This window comes from Mastigoproctus giganteus, chromosome 2 (assembly GCF_048544385.1).
Source record: "Mastigoproctus giganteus isolate SK-2022 chromosome 2, ASM4854438v1, whole genome shotgun sequence".
Lineage (NCBI taxonomy): Eukaryota > Metazoa > Arthropoda > Arachnida > Uropygi > Thelyphonidae > Mastigoproctus > Mastigoproctus giganteus.
Window position 1 is genome coordinate 95,699,083 of NC_143576.1, and position 25,859 is coordinate 95,724,941.

Genomic DNA, 25,859 nt, shown 5'->3' on the forward strand with positions numbered 1-25,859 from the left:
TGCACTTACTTTTACTCTTTTTAAAGTATTGGAGAAATCAATTAACCACCACCTCTTAAAACTATCCAGAAACTTTCCATCTTATCAACAATCGCCAGTATGGATTCCATTAGCGTCAATCCACTTGTGATATCCTTACAGTCAGTCCTCGTATAGCATGATAGTTGTGTTCCTAGACACCCTCGTGCAATATAAACAACAGGCCCTATGGGAAAAGTAGGGTTAGGTGCCGACCACCCAAGATTGAACACACATTTGTAACCAAAACCTTACCAAACACAATAAATAATCGTAATAAAATACGTAAGTATTTTATTACGACTATTACGTAATAAAATATTGCTAATGCTTTTGCTTCTATTGTAAGCAAACTTGTTTTTTGTTTGATTTAATATCCAAACAGATGACAGCCGTTCCATCTCTTCCAATTCTTTGTGTCTTAATCTAATGGATTTTAATTACACTTTGAATTGTTTTTATTTTCTCCGCATTCTTTGTAATTCTCGGCGTTGCCTCATTTAGGTCTGTAGCACGTGCAATATCACATGGTCTTTCATTTCGCTCAAAGCGTTTCACAATTTCATATTTTTTCTCTATCGACAGAGGCGGACTGGCCATAAGCCTTACCGGGGAAACCCCGTGGGCCGGAGGCCAGTGTGATTTTGGCCATAAACCATAGTATGAGGCGACTACAAATTTTCCCGGGTAAGAATTTTTGACCCAGTCCGCCTCTGTTTATCAATATTGCTTTTCTTTTTCCTTCTGAATCTGCAGTGTCTTCACCAGGACCCTTCCTTTTCACACCTTTTAAGTATTTTACTCATTTTATAGGGAATAAAGCACAATTAGAAAATGAGGAGGCACGCTTAAGCTGCGTGCATGTAGCAACTGAATAAACAACACAGTAAAGGCAGAGATACACTATTAACACCTCACATTTTACTAAAGCACATTTCTAGGGGTTACTACAATAAAATAATAAAAACAATTTCCAGTTGCGTTTCCGCTAGTGGAATCTGTTATAAACTGGTAGTAAACTCGATCTAATTGCATTTGCGATTATACCGATAGCTGGAACTGTGTTGGTTTTTATGTTATTATGGTGAAATGTGTTTCTCCTTCACTGATATAAAACACATAAATACATTTTCAGAATCTTCTCTTCATTCCTATCTTGTTGCATTCGGTTGGGATGATTCTGCGTTCGATTGCCATTTCTTGTAAACACAAAGGCGAATCGTGCATAAGCAAATTCGGTTCGTGTTATATAAGATATCATTCCCCTATTTATAAATTATGTATGATCGAATTCGTGTAGTGTAAACACGTGTTATACGAGGACTGACTGTACTTATGTTTCCCATCTACGGACAAATTCAATCAAAAATTTTTTTGGTGAAATTCAAACGCTTGCTCTTGACGTTTTAAAGGCTTTTGATCATGTTTGGCATAAAGGTCTTCTAAATAAGCTTCCATCTTATGGTTTATCAACTGTTTTTTTGTAATTTGGTATCCGGTTCTCTGTCTGACTGCTCACTGCGGGTGATGGTAGATGGCCCTCTGTCTTCTAACTTCTTCACTAATGCTGGTGTTTCCCAAGGTTCAGTTCTTTCTCCCCCTCTTTTCCTCTTGTATATTAAGGACCTTCTTCCATTGACCAGAAATCCTATCCATAGTTTTGCTGATGATAACACATTGCATTCCAGTTTGAGAAACCTTGCCCTGCACAAACAGCTTACAACTTCTCGAATATCCACTACCAATTCCTTAAATGCCATTCTCCAGGTAATTCTCCAATGGGACAGAGATAATGTAATTGATTTCAATCCTTCTAAAAGTCAGTCCTGTCTTATATTTCACAAAAATGATTCTTCTGCTCCTATGCTTATCTTCAATGACACTGATTTCTAGGCAAAATCATATATCTCTATTGGGATTACTTTGACTTCTAATCTCTCTCTTGGCATAAGCACATTACAAATATTGCTTCCCCTGCACCTAAAAAACTGGGTTTCCTCTTTTGCTATTGGTATTACTTTTCTTCCACTCTGTTCACTGTTCACTCTGTTCAGCTGTTCACTCTGTACAAACTGCAAATCTGCCCTACCACGGAATATTGTTCCCACATCTGGGGTGGTGCCCCTAAAACCTCTCTCAGGCTTCTATATTTCATTTAAAAGAGGGCAGTTAAGTTAATTAATGACTCAACTCTAACAAAGTCACTCCACTCTCTGTATCTCACAGATGTTCTGTTTCTACTGCATGCCTTTTCTACAGACACGTTCATGGGCACTGTTCTTCAGAATCGGCTTCTCTAATTCCCACTCTCTCTTTCAAAACAGTTTGAACACATGCCACTACCAGCCAACATCCATTTACTGTCCAACTTTCAAACTCACAGAACCAACTTTTCATCTTCCTCATTTATTCATTCAACTGCTGTTTTTGGAACAACATTCCTTCAGATATATTTCCTGAAAATTAAAGTTTACAGAAGTTCAAGTCTAATGTCAACAAATATCTTCTTTCATCTTCTCAACCTCCAACCCATACACGGTACTATGTACTATAGGTTCTAATGCCTCGTGTTTGGTTTTCATAAAAAGAAACAAACAATGGAACATATGCTGAGAGTCACATGCTGATCCGACTTTTCCTCTCGAGTAATCAACATTTGAAATTAATAGAGATTTCTGGAAGGTGGGAGGGGGGAAGAACTGGTGGGAGGTATCAAATTAGAATTAATCCTAAAACCTTCTTTAGGACTAAAAGAGCATACGCTGAAAATTTTTAATTTCTGCTTTTATAACTTGCAGAGCAATACCTGAACATCTGTAACATACTGCAATGTATAGTATGGACTAAAATAAAGTATACCTAAGTTTAGCAACACTACCTAAGCTACCAAAACACCAGACTTGCTATGACAATCTAACCTTGGTTATAGCTGAGAAACACTGTGAAGTCTGTTTACTGGTGATGGTTCTCAATGTTTGAGAAAAGCCTTTTATTGTAGAGCTTTATTTATTTTTGTTATTTATTACTTCTGCTAAAAATAATGATAAATGAATGCTATGGTCATAAGATATAAAAGTGAAACTATCAGTAACTTCCATTTTCCAATTCAAAAAACCACTAAGTGTATGAAAATTCAAACTTACACGTATTAATGTTTTGTCAAATGACATGATTTTCCAGATACAAAAAACCATTTTATATCAATAAAAAAGTCATACTCAGGCTGCTTCTTATCAGAAGCAGCCTTATCAGAAGCAGCCTGAGTGCGATGATAGCTTTCCCAGATTCAGACGTTTCACATGCTAGTATAGAATCTGTATGGTGTGAGATAGTTGGAAACAAAAGCATAATGCAAGTAGGAGTAATCTACAGACCAGGTGATTGTGAAGATTATAACAAAAGCCTCTACAAGCAAATGGAATGGGCAAGTAAGCGTCAATGTCTTATTATGGGTGATTTCAATTTGCCTCCAATTGATTGGAGTAAATGGGAAGGAAACTTGACATGGGGAACAAAATTTTTAAATCAACTAGATGACTGTTATTTGTATCAACATATCAGGGAAAGTACTAGAGAAAAGAATATCCTAGACCTCATCATCACCCATGAATCAGATGACATAACAGGGCTGACAGTAGAGGAACCAGCAGCAGGAAGTGATCACTACGGTGGATGATGATGATGAGAGAGGTAGCAGTAAAAGGCAAAGGAATGGGTTTTAATTCCAGAAAAGGAAATTACGATGCCTTAAGGTACTACATGGCTTCTATTAACTGGGTAGATATTGCACAGAGAATGAATATAATTGAACTGTGGTATGCTTTTAAAACATTAATCACAGATGCCTTAAATGCGTATTTACCATTAAAAAAAAATACGCCAAGAGGAGGGTTCCAAGTTGGACGAATAGTGAAGTTCCCACATTACTTGAGCAGAAAAAGGTGGCATGGAAAGGTTTTTTTTTTTTTTTTTATGAGAACCCCAAACACGAGAGGTATTAGAACCTATAGTACTTAGTACCGTGCTTGGGTTGGAGGTTGAGAAGACGAAAGAAGATATTTGTTGATATTGGACTTGAACTTCTGTAGATTGTAATTTTCAGGAAATACATATGAAGAAAGGTTGTTCCAGAAAACGGCAGTTGAATGAATAAATGAGGAAGATGAAAAGTTGGTTCTGTGGGTTTGAAGTTGGACAGTAAATGGATGTTGGCTGGTGGAAGCACGTGTTCGGACTGTTTTGAAAGAGAGAGCAGGAATTATAGAAGCCAATTCAGAAGAACAGTGCCCATGGAAGTATCTGTAGAAGAGGCATGCAGCAGAAACAGTGCGTCTATGAGAAAGCGAGTGGAGAGACTCTGTTAGAGTTGAATCATTAATTAACCTAACTGCCCTGAATGGAATCAAGAAGCCTGAGAGAGGTTTTGGGGGCACCACCCCAGATGTGTGAACAATATTCCATGGCAGGGCGGATTTGCGATTCATACAGAGTGAGCAGCTGTTTGGAAGAAAAGTAACGCCGAGAGCGAAAGAGAAAACCAAGTTTTTTAGATGCAGAGGAAGCAATATTTGTAATGTGCTTGTGCCAAGAGAGATTAGAAGTCAGGGTAATCCCCAAAAGAGATATATCATTTTGCCTAGAAATCGAAGTGTCACTAAAGATAAGCATAGGAGCAGAAGAATCCTTTTTGCGAGATATAAGACAAGATTGAGTTTTAGAAGAGTTGAAATCAACTAAGTTGTCTTTGCCCCACTGGAGAATTACCTGAAGATCGGCATTTAAGGAATTGGCAGCAGATTTTCGAGAACTTGAAGCTGATTGAGCTGGACAAGGTTTCTCAAAATGAAAAGTTGAATGCAATGTGCTATCATCGGCAAAACTATGGATAGGATTTCCAGTCAATGGAAGAAGGTCATTGATATACAAGAGGAAAAGAGTGGGGGGAAAGAACTGAACCTTGGGGGACACCGGCATTAGTGGAGAAGTTAGAAGACAGAGAGCCATCTACCATCACCCTCAGTGAGCGATCAGAGAGAAAACTGGATAACCAATTACTAAAAACAGTTGGCAAACCATAAGATGGAAGCTTGTTTAGAAGACCTTTATGCCAAACACGATCAAAAGCCTTTGAGATGTCAAGAGCAACTACTTGTGTTTCGCCGAACCTTTCCATTGAATTAGTCCATAAATGGGTAACATAAGCCCGAATATCACCAGTGGATCGACACTGACGGAATCCATACTGGCGATCGTTGATCAGATGGAAGGTTTCTAGGTAGTTTAAGAGTTGGCGGTTAATTGATTTCTCCATTACTTTAGAAAGAGTAGAAGTAATTGCAATGGGACGATAATTGGATGGGGGGGATTTGTCACCCTTTTTAGGAACTGGCTGGATATGAGCAAATTTCCAAGCAGAAGGAAAAACACCTTTGGAATAAGAAAGTGAAAAAAGGCAGCAAAGAATAGGAGTAAGTTCAGGAGCACAGGTTTTGAGAACAAGTGGAGAAATACCATCAGGACCTGGAGCTTTCTTAGCATCAAGATTCATCAAAATCCTTCTGATATCCTTTTGACGGAAGACCACAGGAGGCATTGAATGGAGCGTGTTAGGAATGGTGGGAGGTGTTTTACCAAGATCATTAATACATGAGCTGGAAGAAAAATGGAATGCTAGCAAGTCAGCTTTATCCTTGGCTGAAGTGACAACAGAACCATCTGGTTTGGACAGAGGTGGGAGCAGAGATGGGCAAAAGTTGTGGCCAATAGCTTTGGCAAGAGACCAGAATGCTCGGCTACCATTAGGCAAAGAAGCAAGTTTTCTACTCTTCATCATCATCAGCCATTTTCAATCCACTGCAGGATGAAGGCCTCTCCAGCAACTTTCCAGTTCCTTCTGTTTTGAGCACTGGCCATCCATTTACTACTCAAAAACTCATGAATTTCATCTATCCATCTCCGCCTTTGTCTTCCAGGTTTTCTTCTAGCTCCTCTTGGGTACCATTCTGTTATTTTCTTAGTCCATCTGTCATCATGTCTTCGAGCTATGTGTCCTGCCCAAGACCATTTTAGTTCTTTAGTTTTGATAAGAATGTCCTTTACTTGAGTTTGCTGCCTAATCCATGTGTTTCTCTTCTTATCTAACAGTCTGATTCCCAATATAATTCGTTCCATTCTTCGCTGTGTAGTTCTTAGCTTCTCTTCCATTCTTTTGGTGAGTGCCCAAGTTTCACTTCCATAAGTCATGGTGGGGAGTATACATTGATTCATTATTTTACGTTTCAGACAAACTGGGATATTGCTCTTCAGTATGTGACTATATTTCCTGAATGCTATCCATCCAAAATTTATTCTTCTCTTGACTTCCAGCCATTTATCATTATTACAGCTAATAACTTGTCCCAGATAAGTGTATGACTCCACCTTTTCAATTACTGCTCCTTCAATCATTATTTCCCTTTCCATGGCATACTTGTTCATCATTACTTTTGTTTTAGCCATATTCATCTTTAGTCCAAAATCCTTACTAACTCTGCATAACTGATTAAGATTTTCCTCTAATTCTTTGGGATCGTGGCTTATGACCACAATGTCATCTGCAAATCGTAAATGGTTTAGGTACTCTCCGTTCACATTGACTCCTTTCTGCGACCAGTCTAATCTTCTGAAAGCTTCCTCAAGGGCAGCAGTAAACAGCTTCGGAGATATTATGTCTCCTTGTCGAACTCCTTTCTCGATTTTAAATTTCCTACTGTCTTTGTCTAGTCTAATAAAGGATGTAGCACTCTCATATATTTTCTTCAAAATCATAATATATGGAGTATCTATGCCTTGTCTTTCCAGTGCCCGAAACATTGCCTTATGCTGTATGGAGTCAAATGCCTTTTCATAATCCACAAATGCCAGGCATAATGGTGTTTTATATTCATTTGCTTTCTCCATTAGCTGTGATATTACGTGAAGGTGATCCATAGTTGAGAATCCTGTCCTAAAGCCAGCTTGCTCTTTCGGTTGATTCTCATCAAGTATTCTTTCTAATCTGTTAGTAATGACCCTTGTGAACAACTTGTAGATATGGGATAACAAGCTAATTGGTCTATAATTTCCAATTTCTGATTTATCTCCTTTCTTATGCAGCAAAACTATGATTGCATTATTCCACTGCTTAGGCATCACACCTTTTCTAATGCACTTTGTGAAGAGCCTTGCCAGTTTTTGTGTTATGTCACTTCCTCCCAATTTTAACAACTCTACAGTAACTTCATCTTCCCCCGGGGCTTTCCGATTCTTTATTCTCTTCAATGATTGTTCTACCTCATCGGGAAGAATATCGGGTATGTCGTATGTGTTGCTACTTTGCAATCCATCTTCCCTACTGCTGGTATCATTCCCTCGCTCCTTGTATAATTCTCTATAGTAGTCTTCTGCTATTTGAATTATGCCTTCTCTGCTGTTTATAAGTACACCATCGCTATTCTTCAGTTTCAGTATCATTTGTCTTCCTGTATTACTGCTCATGGCTGCTGATTTAAATCCTTTGTTTTCCCTTAATGCTTGTTCTACTTTTCTTGTGTTAAATCTTCTTATGTCCTCTCTGAGTCTCTTTCTAATGGCTTTGCATAACTCAGTATACTCAATTTTCTCCCTGTCAGTGTTTTTCTTGCTCGTCATTTGTCGTCTTTGGTTCATCATGACAAGTGTTTCTTGACTAATTTTTTCTTCTTTGGATTTCTGTTTCCCTATAGGTTTCTTGGGCTTTATCACTTTCAGAAAGTTGTAATATTCCTCGTCGATATCTTGGTCCTGAGCAGTCTGCAAAAGCTCAAACTTGTTCTTAAGTTCCAGTACATACTGCTTTTACTCCTCCTCTGTTATTTCAAAGACCTTTGTATTATTTACTCGAGTCAGTTTTTTCCTTTCCTTTCCTACATCTATATCAAGTGTACATCTTACCATTCTGTGATCACTTCCAACGTTTACCTTATTCAGGACGGTAACATCATTCACAATATATCTTCTGTTAGTGAGGATGAAGTCGATTTCATTAGTTGTTAATCGATTTGGACTCTTCCATGTCCACTTTCTGTTCACCCTTTTCTTGAAAAAAGTGTTCATTACTGACATTCCTTGAGATTCTGCAAATTCCACAATTCTTTCACCTCTTTTATTTCTTTCACCAATTCCAAAATTTCCTATAGTTCCTCTTTCTGCGCTGTTTTGCCTTTTTCCAATCTTAGCATTGAAGTCCCCCATAATAATAGTGTAGTGGGTTTTCTGCTCATCTAGAAGACTCTCAATTTCAGTGTACATTTCTTCAACCTCTTCATCATCATGGCTCGATGTTGGTGCATAAATCATTATAATCTTTAGCTTGTACTTCTTAGAAATCTTGAGTATTAGTCTTGACACCCTTGGTGATGTACTTTTGAATTCCAAAATGTTGTTTTTAAAATCTTTATGGACCAGAAACCCAACTCTACCTTCACTCCTTTCACAGTTTCCATTGGTGTACAGCAGATTTCCACTTGATAAACTTATAAGTGATTCATTTTTTCTTCTTGTTTCAGCCAAACCAATGATATTCCAATTCACATTTTCTAATTCCTTTTCCAGCTCTAATACTCTGTCTTCACCGATGAGTGATCGTACGTTATAACAGGCCAAGTTCAATTTCCGTGCATGGCAGCCTGGTCGTACCCAGAGATTCTTAGCACCCTCTGCTTCCACTCTGATACTCTCGCTGCCGTAAGAGGGAGAGTGAAAGCTGCTGGGGACTGAGGGCCATTTGTATTGTTGTGCTCTCATTGCTGGAGGGTTTGGTCTTTTCCTCTTCACGCTGACCAGGCGTCTTGAAGAGAACCACTCTACACGTTCGTTGCCACCTAAGTGACGTAACAGGGCTTACCATCGAGAAGGTGTGCATGAGTGGATTTTAGGGAGGCAGGCCAACCGGACTTCTCCTAAATCTTCTGTAATAGAGAGATATTGGATCCATCAGTGTTTTAGGCTGAGTGTCTGATAACACACAGGATACCTGTTACCCTCTAAGCCCTTTCTACTCTTAGCCTGTTCAAACTCTAGTTTGGACTGATTAATAACTGCTTTACAATTGTTGCGAGCTTTAGTGTAGGCAGAAAATGAAACTGAAGAATTAGCAAGAAGCCAATTACGATATGCAACATTCTTCTCTTGGACAGCCTTAGCACATTTATTGGAAAACCAAGGTTTAGATAAAGGACGAGATTTTAAAGTGGAGTGTGGGATAAAGGATTACATTCCTGCAAGAATAATTTCACTGACACGATCTGAGCAAACGTTGACATCAGAAGTTTTGAAACAGTAATCAGACCAAGGAAAAGAAGAAAAGAAGCCTCGCAGGTCATCCCATTTTGCATTCTTGTAATGCCAAACAATACGAGGTTGAGAATAGCCATGAGATAAAGGTTCCATTGGAGAAGAGACAATCACCAAGTTGTGATCTGAAGTGCCTAAAGGACCTCTCACTTCAACCTTGTACTTAGAAAAGATTGTTTGTGAGAAAAAGATCAAGTGTATTGGCTGTATGATTAGGATTGTCCGGTATTCTTGTAGGTAAATGAACAATCTGTGCTAGGTCATTAGTAATTGCAAAAGCCTCAGCATCTCGACCTGTTGGGTCGGTGTGACTAGAAAACGGAAGCCAGCTGGAGTTGTGAATGTTAAAATCACCAAGGAAAATTACCTCAGTTAGGAAAGTTGGACTGGAGAAAGTCAAGTTGCAAAGAGAGGAAGTCAAAGAGCTGCAAGTGATTAGTGGAGTTGGGAGAACGGTAGAGACAACAGATGAATTTTACACAATGAGGTAGAGAGATTTTAAGCCAGAGAAGATCAAAGAGAGGAGATTCCAAATTGCTAAGTCTCTGACAGGGAATATCAGAACGGACATATGCACAAGTACCACCTTTGAGGCGAAAGGAATCATACAGCAAATAATTTGGACATCTGAGATGAGCAGTAGTTGAATCAACTGATAACTGAGATTCAGTCAGAAAAAGTACATGGGGTTTGGAAGACTGCAAGTGGAAATGGACATCGTTGAGATTGGAATTGAGACCACATATATTTGTGAAATGAATTAGGAAGTCCTAATTCATTTCACAGATTACAGGTTGCAGAGCAATAAAAAGTACTGAAGCATATAACAGCTACAAGATGATCTGTAACAGAGCCACAGAAAAGGTTCGGCAGACAAAGGCAGTTTATGAGAAATCACTAGCAAACAGAGCAAAGAGGGGAGGGATAAGGAATTCTTCACATATATAAATGCCAAGAAGAGCAGGATAAACCAGATCGGCCCTTTATGTAAGGGAAAGGGAATAGTATTAAATACACCAACTGCCATTGCAGATGAACTCAACAGTTATTTTGCATCGATATTTACAAATGAAAAACCTTTTGTGGCAATGGGAAATTGTGGGAGCGAAGTTGAAAAATATATAATTAATGATATTGAAATTTCGCAAGATTATTTAATGAAAAAACTTTCGAGCCTACAGGCCAGTATGACTCCTGGAGTTGATGGAATATACCCTATAATCTCAAGGGAGGCGGCACTGAAGTGAATGCATTGAACCATTGAGGCTAATTATGTGAGCATCACTAGACTCTGGGGAGATTCCCTTGAATTGGAAAAGTGCCAATGTATCTCCCATACATAAGGGTGGCTCTAAGAGTGAAGTGGGAAATTATTGACCTGTCAGTCTAACTTCAGTGGTAGAGAAAATCATGGAGGCAATGATCAAGGGTGGAATTCAGGTTCATTTGAATCGAATTGAAATTCTCAAGGATACTCAGGTATGGTTTTGTAAAGAGAAAATTACGTTTAACAAATCTGGTTCGCTATTTTGAAAGGGGCACTCACGAGCTGGATTTAGGGAATAATTTCGACACTGTTTATTTAGATTTCAGAAAAGCTTTTGACTCAGTCCCACATGAGCAGTTGCTTTATAAGCTGGAACAGGTTGGAATCACTGGGAAAATCCTTAGATGGATAGCAGGATGGCTTCAGGGAAGGAGGCAGAGGGTTGTGATAAATGGCTATTCCTCAGATTGGGTTGATGTAAGAAGTGGGGTTCCCCAAGGATCAGTATTAGGACCACTGTTGTTTTTAATTTTCATAAACGACATCTATGAAGGGATAGAGGGCATGATGTCTAAATTTGCAGATGATGTTAAAATTGGTAGAGTAGTTAATGATCACTGTCAAGCTGAGCTTCTTCAGAGAGACCTAGATAGACTTCAGGAATGGTCAGAAAAATGGCAGCTATGCTTTAATCCAACAAAGTGTAAGGTATTACACCTGGGAAACAGTAATCCCAAAATAACTTATTCACTTGGTGGAGTTCAACTAAACCCAGTACTGGAGGAAAGGGACTTGGGTGTTATGATATGGTCAGACATGAAATTCTCTGAGCATTATAAACAGGTTGCAAGGAAGGCCCATGGTGTCCTATCGATGATCTATCAAACTTTTGCAAGTAGAGATAGGGACATGATAATCCCATTATATAAGGCTTTTGTTAGACCACACTTGGAATACTGTGTTCAAGTATGGAGACCCACCTAAAGAAAGACATCGAGCTTCTTGAAAGGGTGCAAAGACAGGTAACTTGCCTGGTGAGATCGGCAAAAGGGCGTCCTTATGAAGAAAGACTTTGAATATGCGAGTTGCAGAGTTTGGAAACTAGACACCTTAGAGGAGATTTGATTGAGGTGTTTAAGGCTCTGAGAGGCATCAGTAAAATGAATGAGGACGAAATTTTCAAGATTATAAATGATGCTAGAACTAGGAGACATAAATTCAAGTTACGGGGGGGGGGGGGGGATGTTTATATTGGACTGCAGGAAGTTTTAATTTTAGCCAGCTAGTTATAAATTACTGGAATAAGTTGCCTACATGGGACAGTTTGGGTAAATTCAAAGGTCGTCTCGATAGTACCTTCGGGCGAGGGAAGCGCATAGGATGATAGGTTTAATTTCCCTTTCTTTTATTAATTATTATTATTTATTTATTATTATTATTTTTTATTATTGTTTTATTCGGGTTTTTTTTTTTTTTTTTTTGCTGGTGCAGCATAAGCCATAGGCTTTCTTGCACCATGCGGCCATTACTAATACTAATACTAATAATAATCAAGACAAAAAACACATTTTGTATGATTACTAAACATAAAACAAAGAGTATATAATCTCTGTTGCAGATGCTTTAAGTAGTGACTGAGAAACATGTTTGTATATTAGCATTAGTAGAGGCATTTGATGCCAGAAAGCAAGCTTATACAGCATCATCCAAAAAAAAAAAATTAATAAAATAAATAAATAAAAAATAACCACTTCCACTTCACCCCTCTGTTCGTTCGAAATACCTGTCCAGCTGAGCCTTAAACTTATTTAGGCCATCAACTGCCACGACAAGGGATGGAAGTCTATTCCACCAACCAAAGACCCGCTGGCTAAAGGCAAATTTCCTCACGTCTATCCTACATCTTTCTTTTCTCAATTTGAATTTATGCCCTCTCAGGTGACTATTCTGAGCAAGAGGAAGAATCCCATCAGCATTGGGCATGCTCAAACCATTCAAGGCTTTATACACCTCTATCAGATCACCTCACGGGTGCCTAGTCTCCAGACACTGTAATTCGCAAAACTTAAGCTTTTCTTCTTCGTAAGAGCAACCCTTTGTTCCAATCACTAATCTTGTTGCCCTTCTCTGTACTCATTCCAGCAGCTCTACATCCATCTTGAAATGAGGCCTCCAGACCTATATACAGTACTCTAGGTGTGGTCTGACCATTGCCTTATACAATGGAATAATCACCTCCTTATCCCTGCTAGAAAAAATTCCTATATATCATCGACAATACACCATGAGCTACCCTTGCAGCCCGTCTGCACTGCTCAGAAAACTTCATATCTGCCTGCACAACCACCCCCAGGTCCCTTTCATTCTCTACCACTGTCAGTGTAGTACCACAGAGTTGATACGTTGCTCTGGGATTGCTGTTTCCCATATGTAGTACTTTACATTTGTCAATGTTAAACTTCATTTGGCACCTCTCCTCTCAGCCCATCTGCTCAACCTTTCCAGATCCTGTTGCAGTAGCATAGTGTCATTAGTGTCCTTGACAACCCTGCCAACCTTCGTATCGTCTGCAAACTTGGACATTAAGCTTGATATACCATCATCGATATCATTTATAAATACAGAAAAATAATGGACCCAATACTGAACCCTGAGGGACTCCACTAATAACATTAGTCCACGATCAGCAGTGTCCACTGATTACCACTCTCTGTCTTCTCCCCCTTAACCACACCTTTATCCATAGCAGCAATTTGCCTCCAATGCCACACTGCTCCAATTTGTGCAGCAGTCTTCCATGTGAAACAGTATCAAAAGCCTTTCTAAGATCCAAGTATATAATATCAAAGTTATTCCCTGCATCCAGTTCTTTTGTGACTGCATCATACCAATCAAATTGGTCAGGCAAGACTTCCCCTTAACAAAACCATGCTGTGTCCGAGCTATAACTGAAGTCTTGTCTAGATGATCCTGCAGTGCTTCTTTAACCAGTGCCTCCATTAATTTTCCAGGAACAGAAGTTACACTACCAGGTCTATAATTACTTGTGTCAGCCTTTGATCCTCCTTTGTGAATTGGGGTCACATTTGCACATCTCCAGTCCATGGGTACTTCCCCTGAGTCCAAGGAAGTTCTCATAGTTATGGCTAAGGGTTTGCTTACTTCCTTTGCTGTCTCCTTTAATATAACTGGATAGATCCCATCCACCCCGGGTGCCTTTCTTGTATTTATCTTCAACAATTTCTCCTCCACTTTACTCTCAGTTATTACAAGATTCTCTAGCTTACTGCCAGAGTTGAATAAACCTCTGCCATTCCCCTAGCTGAATAACTCCACATGTGTGAATGTCAATGCAAAATATTCATTCAGTTTGTTAGCTACCTGAGCAGGATCATCAACAGTTGACCCATCGATATCAAGTGGACCAATCTGATTCATCCCCTTCCTGCTAGAGTTTACATAAGTAAAGAACTCTTTGCTGTTTTTCTTTGCATCCCTTGCCAAAGATTTCTCGTAATCTGCCTTCGCCTGCCTAACCTCCTTTGTAACCTGGTTACAGATCAACTTGTATCTATCATAGGCTTCTGTGTCACGTGTTAATTTGTATGTATCCCATGCATTTTTCTTCTCTGCCCTATGTCTCATTAGTTCATCTGACATCCACTTAGGCCTAAACCTTGAACAATATTTCTTAGTTGGTATGTAAAGCCTAGTAGCTTCCAAGATAAGTTCTTTGAATCAGGGCTCCCACTCACTAATTTTAAAAAAAACTTAGATTGCAACTTAAATAAACCCAAAAAAACCTAGTTTTCATCATATAGTATAGCAACACAAATAAGATAAAACTTACCATGCATAAATATCTTTTATTTAATTGTAATCAGAATTTTCATCCCATTCAGTTCCCTCCACATTTATTTTTTGAAGTTCTTTCATTTTTTTCAAACGTTCTTCTTATCTTTTATGACAAGTTCCTTGTATGACTTCTTTTACCAATTCTGATTTAGGTTTCCATATATAGCAATTTTGATTAGATCTATTTATCGCCTGTTTTGCCACTAGTCGATCTTTCACAGTTTCTGGTTTAAGGGAGTTTGTGGCTTTTGTTTTTATATGTTTTACTTGGGAGAAGATTCTTTCTACGCTTGCCGAAGAGTGAGGTAAAGTAGTTAGACTGGTCATAAAGTTAAATAAAATCTCATATTTAGAATATTAAAGCCATCTTTTACATTACATAACAGATACCAAAACTCAGGGATGTTTTTGTAAGAGAGAGATCTAAATCTTGATTTAAACGAAATGATCTCCATTCATCATCTAGAAGATCTATTTTGTCTTCAGAAACAAGGTGAGGGAACTGCATTGCTAAATGGAAAATTGAGGATGGCGATTTGGCACAATCATGTATCACTGCTGGGACAAGAACATTGAGACTGGCGATAATTTCATTGTCATTTAGAGGAAATCTTTTTCTGATTTCCATACAAAGTTCAACAAGAAATTTTAAACAATCATTTTTAAACCGGCTTTCAATGTCACCAAGTGGTGTTGAATTTAAGAAGGCATTACAACGGCCTCCCAAATATATTTTATTCAGAGGCTTATGATTTATTGCATTGCTTGGATCAATTTCAACCAGCTTTGCACAAAGTAATGACTTCTTTTATGAAAAAACTAAGAATATTTTTATACTCAATTAAAACCATTGAATGAAGTAAGTGCAATCTGAAATGCTCAGATTGAAATTCAATATTCAGGCATTTTATTTTCTCCAGTACATATCCTAAAAACAACAACATATGCTTAGTTCCTTTGGTGATCATAGTATTGTAAATATTCCCTCCACCATCGATTCTGTCAATTTTTGATTGAGACTGAAAATAAAGAACTAACGCATCCCACTGCTCAATAATAATTTTTATTACATTGCCATGGGATAACCAACATGTTTGTGCTAATTTGGGGATTTTATGCTTAGCAGTATCTACAACATCTTGAATCATTTTGAACTTGTTTAATCTTTTATTACTACGGGAAAAATAACAAGAGATATCTTTTATAAATATTTCTAGATATGATGGGTACTACCTTTACTGAATGACTAGCACATAATGCAAAAGAATGGCAAACACATCCCATTATAAATACTGATGGTACATCCTTTTTTAGCAATGACTGGAATCCACTCTTAGTACCCATCATAGTGGCACAATATCACTTCCAAAGCCAACAAGATTACTTATTTGAATGTTTTTTTCGATGAAAAGATCTTTTACATCTTGATAAAGCCCTTATGAAGTACCATTTTCGACACAAACAGTGTCAAGTAACACATCTACAACATCAAGTTTTTGAATATCAAAATATCTAATAACAACAGCTAGAACTTGCGATAAAGATAAATCTGTACTTTCATCTATTATCATTGAAAACTTGTTTCTGCATATGTTAGAAATGTATATTTTTTCATGATAGGCTATGCCATCTTGTATAAGATAAGAGACTTTAGTCGCATTCATCTGAACTTGTTTTGCAATATTGCTATCATGAAATGCTTTCTTACATGCTTCTATAAGGTGATCACATTGCGAAAATGGAATATTATGCTTAGAAATTAGTGCAGAAATTGTTAATTCTGCCTTTGCTAATTCTTCATTCTCTGTAGGTTTACTTTTGTGAAGAACGTGTCTAACGTTGAACTTGTCTTAGCAATATTTGCACTTTTTTATGTTTAACTGTATTTTTATGTGCTAGTAACATCGATTTATTGGAATTCTTTAATTTCATTTCACAACAAATACAGTAAGACACACCTTTTTCATTACTGTCTTCTTTCAACCAATCCTTTAATTCCGGATCTTCTAACCATTCATTCCTAAAATTTTGAGTATACCACCGTTTACTCATCTTTCTCTGTGGGGAACAAGTTTCAGACATTGGCAGCAATTTGTGGGTATGGCTAGTTAGCAGTTATCTTATTTAAAAATGTTCTATAAAATAAAAAATAAAGCACTAATCCATTAACACAAAATAGAAATAGTCACTACAATTTAAATTTATTATATCACTGTATGTAGTACACGCATAAATTTAAAAATCACACCAAATAATGCAATAATACCACGAACGATCAAGAAAGACTGTGCAGTAAAGACCGCCTTCCACCTGCTCAATAGGCTGCGCATACATGTTAGTAACACGAACGAAAACCATAGTGTAGAACCCTGTGAAAACTTTGAAATCCTTTTACATTTGTAGTATTTTGTACAAGCACTTGAGATATTACAAATTATGATCAGTATTGTTAGAATATACAATTAAGAAAATTGTAAACTGTTATTAAAATGTATTAAATTTTATTGTATTTACAAGAAATAAAAATAAATTTTGACTTAAAATTAAAAATTACCGAAAAAACCCAGATAATGAGATATTTTTGTGAAAAAAACCTATCAACCCAGATAACAATCAAAAAACCCAGATCTCGGTGGAAAAACCCAGGCGTGGGAGCCCTGCTTTGAATGCTTCCCATTTTGAATTTGCTGTTGGTAACATTACCAGTTTGTCCCACTGTACAGAATTTAAATACTGTCTCAGTCCATCGTAGTCACCTTTACGAAAGCAATAACCCTTCCCTTTACCCCTAATGGTAGTTACCTCTTTGAGTAAATCCCACTTCAGCACACTGTGATCACTGCCACCTAGTGGTTCATTTACCTGCAGATTCTTAATGCATGAAGAATCACTACTGATAATCAAATCAAGAGTATTACTCCCTCTAGTTGCCTCCCGAACATGCTGATGTAGAAACATCCAATAAATCCACAAAAGCCTTGCTAGTGTGTGAGTGACCAGCCCCCAAATTCCAGTCAATATCTGGGAAATTAAAATCCCCCATTATAAGACTCTGATTTACTGGCCCACTCTATTTGCCCGTACAGTTTCTTATTATACTCATCAGAATCATTAGGCCTATAGCACATTCCTACTCTCAATTTTGATCTCCCAATGCTTATGTCACACCAAACTGACTCGACACTGCAGTGTCCAGCAATGTCAACTGGCTTCACTTCCTTGGATTTTATGTATTTCTTAACTAATAGTATAACCCCCTCCTCCCTTCCTACCCTGTCTATCCTTTCTGTATACATTGTACTCCCCAAATTCCAGTTCTGCATTCCTTATATCTGTGTGACACCAAGTCTCTGAAATCCCCAAAATATCTGCCTTTGATGTTTTGAGCAATACCTCAAATTCATGTACTAAACTCCTAGCATTGGTGTACATGCAAGTATACATGCACCTGTTCTTTTTCTTAGCTACCCTAACACAACCTATGTGTTTATTTGTACCCCAATGATTCCCAGCAGTCTCTGAAATATCCTGCATCTTATTTTCCAGGCTGTGGCTCATTCCAATAGAAGCCGTGCAAGAAACTCTTTCACCTCTGCCAGTGGCTACTGTTAATCTACTAGTCCTTGTATCCTCCCAATCTAGCAGTTTTCCGACCCACCTAACACTGCCTCGATAGCATCAGCAAACATTCTTGCACCCTTTCTATTTAAGTGTATCCCATCCCTGTAGAAGCAGTCTCTCCTGTTAACAAGTACAGACCAGGCTGAAAAAAATTCTACCCCTTGGCCCTGCACAATCTTTCCAGGGCCAAATTGATCGACAGGGCTCTCATCATATACTCCTCAGTTTATATAAGAATGCTATAGGCTTTCGGGTTGTCCAGGAAATGCCCAGTGTTGTACCCGGTAGAGTCACTTCCGAATACTAGCACTGAGAGCAAGCTGCTTTTGATTTAATATTTATATATATATATATATATATATATATATATATATATACATGCACATAACAGAAAGTAATCACAATGGGATATAGTGTAGAATCACTTTGGTTACGGCCATCCGTAGCAATCAAAAATGGCCCATTTTTCAGAGCCACCACTACCTCTTCTTTTCCTATTTTGCAATTCACTAATAATGCCTGTTGTTTTCAGCAGTCTTTCACAATTGTGTTTTTATGCTATTTTGTTATTGGGAAACATATTTCTATGCAATGTGCTTGTATGATCAGTACAACTGAGAGAAAGATTGGGCTATGATAAGTTGTGAATAAACATTCAGTATGTATGATATCGTCACCATGAAATGCAACATCTTATTTTTTCATTTATTTCTATACACTGCATGCTGTTATTAAGCTTATTTGTTTTCACGTGTCTGATTACATTGTTTCTCACTGCTTAGTTGAAAGTGAAACATCATATCTGCATACGGTACACAATGCAAACATGTTACCTTTTTTCAGATTTTACAATACATGGAAAACCTTGCATGTATGTCTTCTGAAATTGTACATTGTATTTCTTTGTCATCTTACTGAGAGAGACTGTTAATTATCTTTGTATCACACAAGTACAATGCAATGATGATACATGTCAGAGAACAACACTATTATCTCACATTTCTATTTTGCAATGTAGACTAGCACACCTGACATCCAATTCATTAACAAAAATAAGCAGAAATTTGAAAACAATAGTTTAAATTCCAATTTAATGTAGTTTTGCTATTTTTATGAAAAAAAAAAAAAAGAGAAAAACTGAGTTTTTGCAAAAAATATGGAGAAACTCTTTATCAACAACTATATTATGATGGTGAGACAGAGAATAGGTCACTTTGAGTAAAAAAAGATGAGCCTGCTATCGTAAATCTGGTGAGTTGACAGCTATGCACATACACACAACTTTGTGTACAATCTATTTTATTGCACTTCTTTTTTTTTTATTAATGACCACTTCCTGAAAATAAATCCAAATTATACAAATAAAAGTTTTTAGTTTTTAAAGTAAACTTTAATTCTATGCAAATGTGAATTTCAGTGAAAAGACTGCTGCTGCTGTTGTCTGGCTTGAACAAGAAGTTGAAATTGTGGAGTAGTCTTTTACAAAGTGTATGTGGCAATGCACATATCGTTTTTGATATCCAGTCGATTTTGACTTTTCATTTTGAAGCAATCCTACACATTTGATGTGCAATAATACTTTAATAACATAATCTGGTATAAAAAAAATTATTTTTTCTTGCAAACAAATTTCAAGTTAAGGAAAGAAATCAAGAGGTTTTTTTTCTTTTCCTTGCATGTGATTCAGAGGCCCCTGAAGACCATTCATGAACCCCTAGTCTAATATCAAACATAATCTTGGGGCTAACACCCCCATATGGAAAAGTGTATGTTTTATTTATTAATGTAGATGTCAAACATATTTGGTGTGAAGAATATGTTCACTAACCTATTTGTAGTTGTGCATGGGAGATGACTTTGATATAAATGCACAACCCTTTATATTTAATATTTGACTTTGATTTTACTAGAAAACCATCTGTATTTATTCTGAAGTAAATCATAATGCCTTCCAGGTAATGTCACGTAGAGCGTCTCTATTCAAAGTCTTTGCACAGTGGAATGAAAATGTGCTGTAATGGTAATATACCTTATAAATACAGTGGACCAAAAAAAAAAAAAAACAAGTTAGTTACAATACACAGTGCATTACATTTTTGGCATGTTAACAAATATTAATAATTCATGATTTATATATATAAAAAAAACAGAGCAAAACGAAACAACTTTTAAGTATGATTTTGTTTCTGCACATCTGCCATATTGTCCATTTGTCCACTCAGTGCATGGCAAAAATCAATATTCAGTGCTCCAGCTGCATCATACAGTATATGGATAGCTCATGTGATACATATGGAAAAAAAAAAAGAGGAAATAACTGCTAGATTTCTATTGGCTCAATTTCAATGCAACTTGGGAAAGCCCAATAAATTGTTACAAATATAAAATTTTATGAAAACCATCCACCGAGGGTCAGATTGTTATATGCAGATGGATGGGCAAAGAAATGATAATTCCACTGATCTGATTTTAATGAAATTTGGGATTACTCTACACATCACTTTCATGAAAATCCATCCACTGATTTGAATCCATTGGGTTATTATATGCAAATGCGTGGATACAGAAATAATAATTAACAAATTTCTAAATGACCTGATTTTAATGAAATATAAAATTTTATGAAAATCCATCCATTAGGAGTTGAGTTATTACTTGTGGGCGGATAGGTGGTGAAGACAATGTATACATTATACATATACTAATATGCCTAAATTTCTATTATGCTAATATTTCTATCCTTAAACTTATGAATGTTCCCTTGCAATTATAAGTCAGAAAGAGAAAGTATGTTTACATCTGGTAGTTTGCACCAATCTGATTTTAATACATGACATGATGAAAAATAATGTTATCCATCTGAAGTGTACGAAAATGCTTGTAAAATGATATCAATAAGAAAACAAAAACAGCTTTTTTTTTTTATTCTTTTTTGGCAAAATAACTGTATTCATTACTGAATATTATAATTTAACTAATTTTTAAATTTAACCATCACAACAAGAATGGTATCTTAAATGGATAGAAGCAATGGTTTCATGAAGGGGAGATCTTGCCTGAAAATTCAGTAAATTACTATGATGAAGTTATAAAGCAATAACTCTGACATTATATATCCTTACTTTTGATTTTAGCATCAGCCAAAAAAAAAAAAAAAAAAAAAACCTTCCATCTCACCCATCCAACAGCTCCAAAAGTTTACCCAGTTCTTCCTTGAATTCATTTAGGCTATCAACTTCCACAACGATAGATGGAAATTTGTTCCAATGATCAGCCATATGGTGCCTCATAAAAGGTTAGTGTATAAATTAGAGTAAGTTGGACTGAATGAAGGCTGGGGTGGTCATAAATGGGTATTTTTAAGAGTGAACAGTTTACAGATGAGGAATTATATGATGTTCAGGATGACAAAGACTAGGGGATTAAATAACACATAAAGATAGAAAAGTTCAACATGCAGTTTAGTAATGCAGCAAGAAGGATATATGGATATATGATTCATCAACATTTTGCCAGTAGAGACACAGAGGCCATTGTCCTGATTTGGAATATCATATCCAGGTCAAAGGGCTGCAATCTAAATAAAAGAGACAGAACTTCTAGAAATGATGCAAAGGCAACTTAATTTTTGAAGAGTATCAAGCATTATCCCAATTAGGAACAACTTAGATGTGGTCTGCAGAGCTTAGTAAGTAGATACCATGAAGAGGAGAGGGATTTTTATTGAAGTGTATAAAGCCCTGTGGGTAAAAATTTGTGATAAACTGTATTTGTAATGCCCTTATTATTCCTACTTCTGATTCACTTATTTTCATATTTTTTAACAAATATTTTAAATTAATTTATGCTGATTGATATCACTAATTTTAATTTTGATAATAAGCTTTCCAATAATATATAATTCATCTTTCTAGGTGGTAATTAGAGGAGGTGATAGAAGGCAAAGACTGAAGGATAGCATTAATATGATAATAAAAGTTTATATAAAATACCTGGCAAAGTAATGCAGATTAACTTTCGGCGGGGAGAACAAGGTCCATCATTTGGAAGTGAAGCATCCCAAGCTTCTGGAAGAAACACCTCGCTGCTACTTACCACCATTGCATCTCGAGTATCAGTATCTCGAAAAATCCATGGATGATTTACATAAGTATCAACATCAAAAAATTCACGTGGTTGAAGTGTTTTATATCTTACTCTTATACCATCATAGTTGATCCATATTACATCAACTCGTCGTTGTGTGCGATTAAGAAATCGAACAAAAGATGGTCTTATTGAAGGTCCCGACTGCAGCTTACTAACTCCGGACTCTTCATCATCACCATCCATGTTTCCCAGGAGATTTGAGAAATTTTCACTCTGCTAAGAAGGGGAGGAGAGAAAAAAACTTATTTGCAAGATTTTTTTTGAGGAAGCTAACAAACACATAATGCATATCTTATTGATAAAGTAATGGAAGGAAAAATTCATATATAAAAAAACTGTCCAATCAGAAGATATAGAACAAGAATAAAGATGAGTTAATTGAATATAGTAGTATGATAAAAGATTAGTATGAAAAAGGTTTACCTTTGCTGCTATAGATGGTGCACATGTGGAAAGTGTGCATTAGATCCATCTGTTGCTGCTGTTGTTGATATGATGTTTAACGGGACAAGGGCTACTGAGGCCAAATTGCAGTCCATTGCACTTGTGTATTGGCTTTGTTGAGACATGATTTTATGCATTGCTAGTGGAGCACAGAAACATGATTGTTTATTCAAAGGCTTCTTTGATATCAGAGTTTCAGCCTCCTTGTTTACTGGGCCAGGAAAATTGAATTTATTTGAATTTTTCTTACACTAACTGCTCAATAAGTTCACCAAAATCTGAAGTTACAATTCTTTCAACAAATAACACTGCTTAATGATTCAGATGATCTTCCATTAATATAGATCTGTAGAATTCAAAGCATTCACTTGCAAAGAAAAACATTAAAAAAGAATTCTTTTCTATGTTTCATAATCTGCCTACCTAATTCCTTTAGCATGTTTTAAATTAATTTCTGAAATTTTTTTAATTTGATTTCTGTAATATTTTGTAAACCTATCCCTTGAAAATTTCAAAACACTGAAAATAATGGAAGTGATCTCGTGTGAGCATCATTGCTCACAAAAGGTGTGTGTTATGTGTTAATATACTTGATATGTGATAGTTATATTACACAAGAGAGAAAAAGAGTTCAACAAACAGAAATTTAAATATGAAAGAGGGTTAGGTGCCAAGCTTACTAAACCAACCTTTCTATTTCTTCATTTATCCCTTCCACTTCTGTTCTTTGAAGCAACCTTCCTTCTAATGTATTTCAAGAAATGCATTAGAAGAAAGGTGACCATTAAAAAAAAAAAAAAAATCAAAAATGGAAAACTGCATTATTATTTAGAAATTGCTGATGGGGAGAATACATGGGACGATATGGTTCCACTCTTTCAGATTTAGAAAATGAAACATGAGTTTGCATGCTACGAGTAATGAAAGGTTAAAATTTTATTTTAGAATAAACAAATTTAGGCTTAAACCTTAAGTACAGGCTACTCGTGCAAGATAAGCTCAACTTTTTTTTAACACTCTTGAAGATATAAAACAAGAATAAAGATGAGTTCATTGATTATAGTAGCATGATAAAAGACAGGCTCTATTTTTTATTGGTTATGTTTTTAGTTAAATAGTTATGTCATTCTCTGGAAATGAAAAAATGAAACCAGGCTACACATTTCTAAATACCTATTGTGGTGCAATGCAGGTTATATGAATGTCAGTCATAAAGCAGTTCCAATTCGTTATTTGTCAAACAAGTGGTCATGTTTATGAAGTTTTTACATTTTTTTAACATTTTATTGACAGAGAAATGCTTTTCAACCAGGACCATCTAAGTGAAATATGATATACCCCACTGATCCCAGCCAGATCCCAACTACACTCAAAATGATTTTACTGAAAATAAAAGCAATTTTTTAAAAAATATAATCATAATAGATTGCTTCACTTTTTCCAGTATTAACATAATTTGTCAGTGATATTTTGATTTCATACTTAATGAAAACTCTATTACAAAATTGAAGTTGTTAACTTTTGTACTCTTTTTGTAATGATTTTGAAAATGATCACAAATTAATGACCTGTGCAGTAATTTTTTTTATTTCATAACAAGAATGTATTCAGCAGGTATTAAGTTTTAGGACTGTGACATGTATAAGTAGTCAATAAAATGTGTTACTTAAAAAAGTGATACTAACCACTAATTTGTGGTACTACTATTTTTTACCACAAATTAGTGGTTAGCACCACTTTTTTCCCCCTGCAGGTGAAGCGGACCAAGTAGGCAGGGTTCGTTTGCCGTCAGTTACTCATTCCTGATAAGTCTTCATAAGACAAATCAGAGGGCAGAAACATGAACCACGTATCACAACAGCTATCTGAATTTATTTTTAACTAGGATATGTTGTGCCTTGCTATACAAAACAGAGTAGAAACATACTACTACTCTGTGATTATTATACCGTTTATAAGGGAAGTAATAAAAAGTTCTCCGACGATGCTATTAAATTTTTGTAACCTGTTCACAGATGGGCGGTGTCCAGAAGACATAAATCTTGCACATTCCTTATGAAAACAAAATCTAAATAGCTAAACACAAAAAGTTTTTTTAAATAAAATTCACGACATCTGTTCAAGACCGTTTCAACTACAATCCCGTTTGAACTTACCTATAAAAATACTGAATCCAAGTGTTGTCTTTGGTAGCAACGAGCACGATAAAATTGCATGTAATAAATAAACGCTCAAACTTTAGTTGCACTCAACTTTATAACAAGCTACAACCCGGAAAACGAAACATTTACCAAGTCTTTAACTATTTAAGAGTACAGTTTATAGATTTACTTCTATATAAAAATCTCGTTTACAAGTCACAAACGAAACAGCTTATCTGTTACTATGGCAAACTTAATATCAAACCTCACATCGAGTATACTTCAACCGTTCCGAAAATTATCCAACTCCTGTGCGGCTGTGCTACCCATTTCCACGGTATCACATAACTATTTTTATTTTTTAGTTCTTTCAACGATATTTACATGTTTGAATTCGCCTATCTAAAAATTAAAAGCGCAAACTTAATCTTTTATTTATTGGTTTTGTTTATTGGAGGGACATGGTATGGGGTGATTTGACGGAGGAATTGTCAGGTGCAACCTACAGCCATTTTAGGGGTAGTATACATTCTACTCACAGAGTAGTAAGATACTCTGTGATTCTACTCTAGTCTAGGTGGAAAATGGAGTTTGCGACCTATGTTGATAATCTTCATAGCAATGATCAGTTAACAGTGGTCAGATTTATTATTATTATTATTATATTTCTCCCCGATTGGGGGTTCCATCTCGTGACGGGTATTGCTACAAAGTACATTTGAACTTACCTATAATTATAATAATAATTATTATTATGTGATGGAAGATAATAGATTCCCTAAATTAGCTTATGCATATAGAGCAAAAGGAAAAAGAGACAGAGGAAGAAAAGATGGGCAGATGACCAAAGAAAAGATGGGCAGACCTCTTCGAGATCGGAACAGGCGGATCGCCTAATCCATGAAAGAAGATAAGATAAGATTATTATTGTGTGTGTGTGTGTGTGTGTGCGCGCGTGCTGGTTGTTTGGTTGTAGGTTTTAGATGCATCAGCAATTTAGGCCATATTGCGCG

General features: G+C 36.4%; 1 protein-coding gene across 2 annotated transcripts in view; it reads right to left on the reverse strand.

Annotated features, from left to right (window-relative positions):
- Positions 1-25,334, reverse strand: part of Vhl (von Hippel-Lindau protein) — a 52,230-nt gene extending 26,896 nt beyond the window's left edge. The window contains exons 1-2 of one of the 2 annotated variants that reach the window (XM_090368597.1): positions 24,862-25,334; positions 22,105-22,477 (exon numbers count right to left, since the gene is read on the reverse strand). In XM_090368597.1, coding sequence (XP_090224723.1) covers positions 22,105-22,444 — 340 coding nt within the window. In that variant the 5' untranslated portion in view covers positions 22,445-22,477; positions 24,862-25,334. Of the gene's footprint in view, positions 1-22,104; positions 22,478-22,684; positions 22,892-24,861 lie in introns of those variants that run through there. The other variant, XM_090368599.1, reaches the window with a different exon arrangement.
- Between the last annotated feature and the right edge of the window lie 525 nt (positions 25,335-25,859).